This window comes from Zea mays, chromosome 9, assembly GCF_902167145.1.
Source record: "Zea mays cultivar B73 chromosome 9, Zm-B73-REFERENCE-NAM-5.0, whole genome shotgun sequence".
Taxonomy (NCBI): Eukaryota; Viridiplantae; Streptophyta; class Magnoliopsida; order Poales; family Poaceae; genus Zea; species Zea mays.
In genome coordinates, this window is record NC_050104.1 from 134,227,719 (window position 1) to 134,233,922 (window position 6,204).

At 45.2% G+C, this 6,204-nt stretch overlaps 1 protein-coding gene across 1 annotated transcript; it reads left to right on the top strand.

Annotated features, from left to right (window-relative positions):
- Window positions 1-2,130: 2,130 nt before the first annotated feature.
- Window positions 2,131-4,142, top strand: LOC103639121 (cytochrome P450 93G2). The gene has a single exon (XM_008661918.2). It carries the CDS (start codon window positions 2,327-2,329, stop codon window positions 3,896-3,898), a length of 1,572 nt encoding a protein of 523 aa, XP_008660140.1. The 5' UTR covers window positions 2,131-2,326; the 3' UTR covers window positions 3,899-4,142.
- The last annotated feature ends 2,062 nt before the right edge of the window (window positions 4,143-6,204 follow it).

The following is a 6,204-nucleotide window of genomic DNA, read 5'->3' on the forward strand; positions in this document are numbered from 1 at the left end:
CAGTGGCCTCGCCAAGCATAGGCCATATGCTATACTTACATCTATTCTCGAATATTTTATTTGTCGTCCGTTAGTTATTTTTAAACTAAAACGTGATAAATAAAAAAGAACGAAACAAGTACTACACATTGCGCTAGAATTTTCTGGATCAGTCGGAATCCTAGATTAGTAGCCGTCGCTGATGAATCATATAATGACGTTTTCAAATAATTCTGGTGTTCTCTGGGATGTTTGTTGTCCCATTCATTCCAGTGGAGTTGTCGAGCTTCATTTTAGCGGCTACTCACTCCATCCCACAAAGGATGTCGTTTGACTTGTTTGACAACGCCAAACAAATTTGACCTGCTCATCTTATTTGAAATATTTATGAAAACATAGAAACATTCAGTTCATAGTTAAAGTAAATTATATAATAAACTAAATCAGAATGAAAATAAATGATAATTATGATTGTTTTGAATAAGATAAGTCAGTCAAACTTCATATAAAAAAAGTCAAACGAGATTCTTTGTGGGATAGAGGGAGTATTTGAGAAGAGGATGCAAGTATATCTTAGTGGTGTATTTGTTTTGATGATTAGTGACAACATAAGGTTGTTTTGACTATCATGTTGTTGTGACTACCATGCATTTTGTAGAGGTAAATTAAGGTAGGTCATATTGATGTATGAGTGCGGGCATAAATATGCTCGTTAAGTATTATGGATGCGTGCGCGACTTAATATATTGGATATCAATGAGTGAGTGTTTGCTCCACCCGCATTACATCCTACCTTTGCATCCCTACTATTTTGGCATTAGCATGATCACATTTTTCTGTTTTAAATATTAATATATTTTTGTTTTTAAATATCTTATTTATATTGTTTAAGTATTTGCACTTGTTGATCACCCAGTAGGTAAAAATCTATCCGTTAAGTATTATAGGTGTGAGTGTGACTTATGTTGGATATCAACATGAGTGGGTGTTTGCTCCATCCTCATTACAACCCCCCATTGTATCCCTACTATTTTTGCAGTAGCATGGTTACCGTTATTTTTTTGTGTTTAAATATTAAGATATTTTGGTTTTAATATATTGTTTGTATTATATGTGTATACATAGTGTATTTTTAAATATATAAAAAGTAACATACTTAAAATAGCCAAAATATCTTGGAACCCAGGGAGTAACTAACAAGACTTTTATCTCGCTATGGTTGATCTCTTCCTTCTCAACGAGTTGTGATGCAATAATTGCCCACTTTATTGCCATACCGCTTATGGACCATTCATGGTGGCGGTGGTGGTGGGCGGGGATGATTTTTTGGAACATTGAGATGATCATATGAGTTATAATATAATCTTATAGATTGTGTTAACGTTAGGATCCTAAGAAGAGAGAAGGGGTCGACGACGGCGTCGACGGCGCGAGGGGAGGGGTTGGTGGCGGGGACGTGGAGAATGATGATGAATGATTCAAATAATATTGTCTATTAGAATTGAGTGAGTAAGAAAGAGTGTGTTATGTGGCGATTTGATTTTGACGATGTGTTAGGTCTGGTGCAATTTGGTTGGCAGATTTTAACGAAGGAATGAGCGTGGGATAATTTGGTTGAGTAGGTTTTGCAAAGTTTAAACTGGTGATAATACAGTGAAAATAGACAAGTGCAAAAATGACTGAGTTAACGGATAATTATTTGATTTTTGAATTTGTAGGGCGTTCTACTTTTTTCAGGAACAGGAACGTGACAAAAAATATTTAAAAAGTATGTGTAATCTATATTCACGGTTCGAGTTTTTTCCCCGTTAGTTGTGACTTAAATCCTGTTGTGTTGGTGAGGGTAATCTAATTGCTACAATATTACAATGTTATATACCGATTTTTGATTTTCTTTGTTCTAAAATATAAAAGGGTTTGATTATTTTTTCTAGCTATATTATTTTACTGTGTATTAAAATATAATATGTATCTAAATTATATACATTGTAAAAAAATAAATTATTAAAAAAAGCATAAGTTAAAATGAATGGAGTAGTTTATGGTCGCGGAATGCAATCGGGGCCGCATACCGTACCTAACCTTTTTGAGGTCAAATCGGGTCTTTTGTTTATGTTCGGCACGAGAAAGAGATCAACCGCTCCGTGATGGCAGTGGCAGTGGCACACAGAGAGGTAGGTGCCACGGGCGGCCTGCGTTCCTCCCCGTCGCTCCTGGCTTTTGGCTGGCCCTCTCTCCATCACTGCCCCTCTTGTGTTCTATACATAGCAAAGTACTACTATTATGCAGAGTCCAACCACGCCTCGAAATATAACCCCCCGCCACACCGTACGAGACGAGGGCAGATATGGAAGCTGATGCTGCTGCTGCCAGTGGCGGCCTGGCCCTGCTGCCCGCCGTGCTGCTCCTCGTGGCGCTCTCCACCCTCGTCTTCTCCACATGGAGCAACCGCAACAGCAGGCTGCCCCCGAGCCCGATGGCCCTCCCGCTGATCGGACACCTGCACCTCATCCGCCCGCCGCCGCACAGGGCCTTCGACCGCATCCTGGCACGCTACGGGCCGCTCGTCTACCTCCGCCTCGGGCCCTCCACGCACTGCGTCGTCGCGGGCACCGCGGACGCCGCGCGGGACCTCCTCAAGCACGAGGCCAGCATCCCGGAGCGGCCGCTCACGGCCGTCACGCGCCACCTCGCCTACGACGACGCCGGCTTCGCCTTCGCGCCCTACGGCCCGCACTGGCGCTTCATGAAGCGCCTCTGCATGTCGGAGCTGCTGGGCCCGCGGACCGTGGACCAGCTGCGCCCCGTGCGGGAGGCCGAGCTGGCGGCCGTGCTGGAGGCGGCGCGCCAGGCGGCCGCCGCTCGGGAGCCCATCGACGTCAGCCGCCACCTCATCAGCATGTCCAACAACGCCATCATGCGCATGGTGGCCAGCGCGCTGCCGGGCCACATGACGGAGGCGGCCAGGGACTGCGCCAAGCACGTCGCCGAGCTCGTGGGGGCCTTCAACGTCGAGGACTACGTCGGCCTCTGCCGCGGCTGGGACCTGCAGGGGCTCACGCGGAGGACGCGCGAGGTGCGTGACAAGTTCGACGCGCTGCTGGAGATCATGATCACGGGCAAGGAGGAGAGTCGCCGTCGTCGCCACGCCACCACCGACACCGGCGGCGGCACCAAGGACCTGCTGGACATCCTCATGGACGCGGCGGAGGACGCCAACGCCGAGGTCAGGCTCACCAGGGAGAACATCAAGGCGTTCGTCCTCGACATCTTCACGGCCGGCTCCGACACCACCGCCACCAGCGTGGAGTGGATGCTGGCGCTGCTCATCAACCACCCGGCCTGCATGGACAAGCTGCGCGCGGAGCTGGACGCCGTGGTGGGCGCGTCGCGCCTGGTCGGGGAGCAGGACGTCCCGCGCCTTCCCTACCTGCAGGCCGTCTTCAAGGAGACGCTGCGGCTGCAGCCCCCCGCGGTGTTCGCTCAGCGGGAGACCATCGAGCCGGTCCACGTCCGCGGCTACGTCATCCCGCCCAAGACCTCCGTCTTCTTCAACATCTTCTCCATCGGCCGCGACCCGGGCTGCTGGGAGGACCCGCTCCAGTTCCGGCCCGAGCGCTTCATGCCCGGCGGCGCCGGCGCCGGCGTGGACCCCAAGGGGCAGCACATGCAGCTCATGCCGTTTGGAAGCGGCCGCCGCGCCTGCCCCGGCATGGGCCTAGCCATGCAGGCCGTGCCGGCCTTCCTCGCCGCGCTGGTGCAGTGCTTCCACTGGGAGGTGCCCATCCCGCCGGGCCAATCCACTGCGCCGCCCTTGGACATGGAGGAGGCAGCGGGGCTCGTCACCGCCCGGAAGAACCATCTCCTCCTCATCCCCACACCGCGCCTCAATCCGCTACCGGCAAGAGCGGCTACGTAGTTAGTACCTGCGAATCCAGTCTCAGTTCATCGGTCCATCCAAATTCAGACGTGTCCTCCATTATTGCAAGCCGCGCACTAAGATCATATTTCTGTTTGTTTATATTTCTCGGTCACACATACGTTTGCAATCACCTTCAGGAAAAGTGACCTTTGTACCCGTTCGATGTTGGTACATCCAGATCCGTGTGCTCAGGAATTACGTATTACTACTATATATATACTGGTCCGTTTGAGTCCTATCACATCGGATGATTAAGGACATGTTTGAAACCACCTAGTGTTTAACAAACTGATTATAAAAACTGAGGTGGTTCCAGAAATATCAGTCTCAGTTTATAGAAATTAGATTCACAGTTTTTTAAAAACCAAGAAGCTAGTCTCTCCTAGCTAAAAAACTAATTATACAGATAAGAACTAAATAACAAGACAAGTATTAAGTATAATTAGTCCATGATTCGCTTATGTGATGCTACAGTAAACATTTGCTAATCCAGGATTAATTAGGCTTAATAAATTTGTTCCGTCGTTTAGTCTTTATTTATATAACTAGTTTTGTAATTAGACTATATTTAATAGTTTTGTGACTAGACTATATTTAATACTCGTAATCGACACTAATATCTAATGTGACAAAGACTAAATTTTAGTTAGGTGTCCTACCCCGTAATGATCAAAGATAACATGGTTGTCACACTTTGGATGTTCATTATTCACCAGTTAGTGAAGGATGGTGTATTGAACTTCATGTTATGTGCAATGATCAAAGGTAGCATGGTTGGCTAATCGAATAAATAATCATTGTTCAACATTTGATGATCGAGGTTGATGCTTATATAGCCTCATCATTTGAGGAGATGAAACATAATTAAGGCAAAGATATAACTTGTAGGGCATTTCATTTCATCGTCAAAGGTTGTTTAGAGAAGTGTATGATCAGGTTTAGAATAGATTGTCCTACTATTAAGAGGGGCGAACTTGTTCGCATATCATACACATAGAGCCATTTGAGTGATCTAACTTTGTATACGCTGCTAGAATCGAGTGATAATTGAAAGTTGAGAGAAAAACCTTTGGAAAATGGTTTAAAAATACTAAGGCTAAAATTTGTTGATCATCCTATGTGAGATCATTTGGAGTCAACATGCTTTAGATTTTTTTTGGTATGCTCCTAATTAATAGTTGGACCTTTGGATTGGAATTCTAGGTTGATCCATTGCGTTTTAAATCAATGATTTAAGTGGGTTGTGTATCCTTTTGGCCTTTGAATAATATTTTAAAAAAAAATCAAGATTATTGAAGTTGGAGTTTGGACAAAAAAATATTGTCGTTTTATTGTCTTGCTTTGTCCATAAGGCCCCACACAAAACTAGATGTCCAACATCTTTAGCATTGAGTACATTTTTCAAAGGCTTTCACTTGCTTCTCACCATGCCACTTGATCCTAGTGCATATGCACTATTAGATTGCTCTCCAAGTGGTACTAGATAATCATATTAGCAACTAACTTGCGCAGGTTTAGAGTACGAATATCTATACTATCAACCTAGACATTTCACTTTTCTAATCACCACATAAGACATAAACAGTGAAATACAAAGTAGGCATAGCTAGGACTGAACTCCGAGATGTTAGAGCAAGAGCTCTGGGTAGTTAGAATAATTTGAAAATATTGGGCAATTTATTTTATAAATACTACCCAAACTTCTAACAAACAACTTGATGCAATGCACCAGAGCACTCTCAAACTAACTAGAATGCAATCCCTAGCAAAGTGTGCGAGTTAGAGAGGTTTGGAGGCTTGGATGTTTGTCATTAGAATGCCATCACTAAAAAACTTGGCACATGTTTGTCATTAACTACCAAAACACTAGCCTACATGCTTCACAGGAGCAGCGTAAAAGAGAGCTCAATGGAGAGTCGCGAGCATCAGCCAATTGTGCGCCTACACCCTGAAAAAAGTGTGTACCCTAAGGCGCTCTACACCGTGAAGGCCAAGAGAGTACAATGTCGCGCGGCGCAGCCATAGTTTTTTCATTTTTTACATTTAAAATGTTTAAAATGTCAAAACTATACCCTAAAACTTAAAAAGTGCAAAAAATAGTTAACTATCGTTCCACCAATAAACGATAGGACCTAAGTATAATATTTGCTGAACTTTCTTGTCCGAGATCCATAGAGGGACCTGATACCCAAGAGAGAGGTGATAGGCCCTCTGTCACCCGCTTAAGGTCTTGTTCGGGTATTGAGAGCACCTAGAGGGGGGGGGGTGAATAGGTGATCCTGTGAAACTTAAACTTATAGCCG

Coding starts and splice junctions, on each gene's coding strand:
- LOC103639121 (XM_008661918.2), top strand. CDS start 2,327: ATGGAAGCTGATGCTGCTGCTGCCAGTGGCGGCCTGGCCCTGCTGCCC.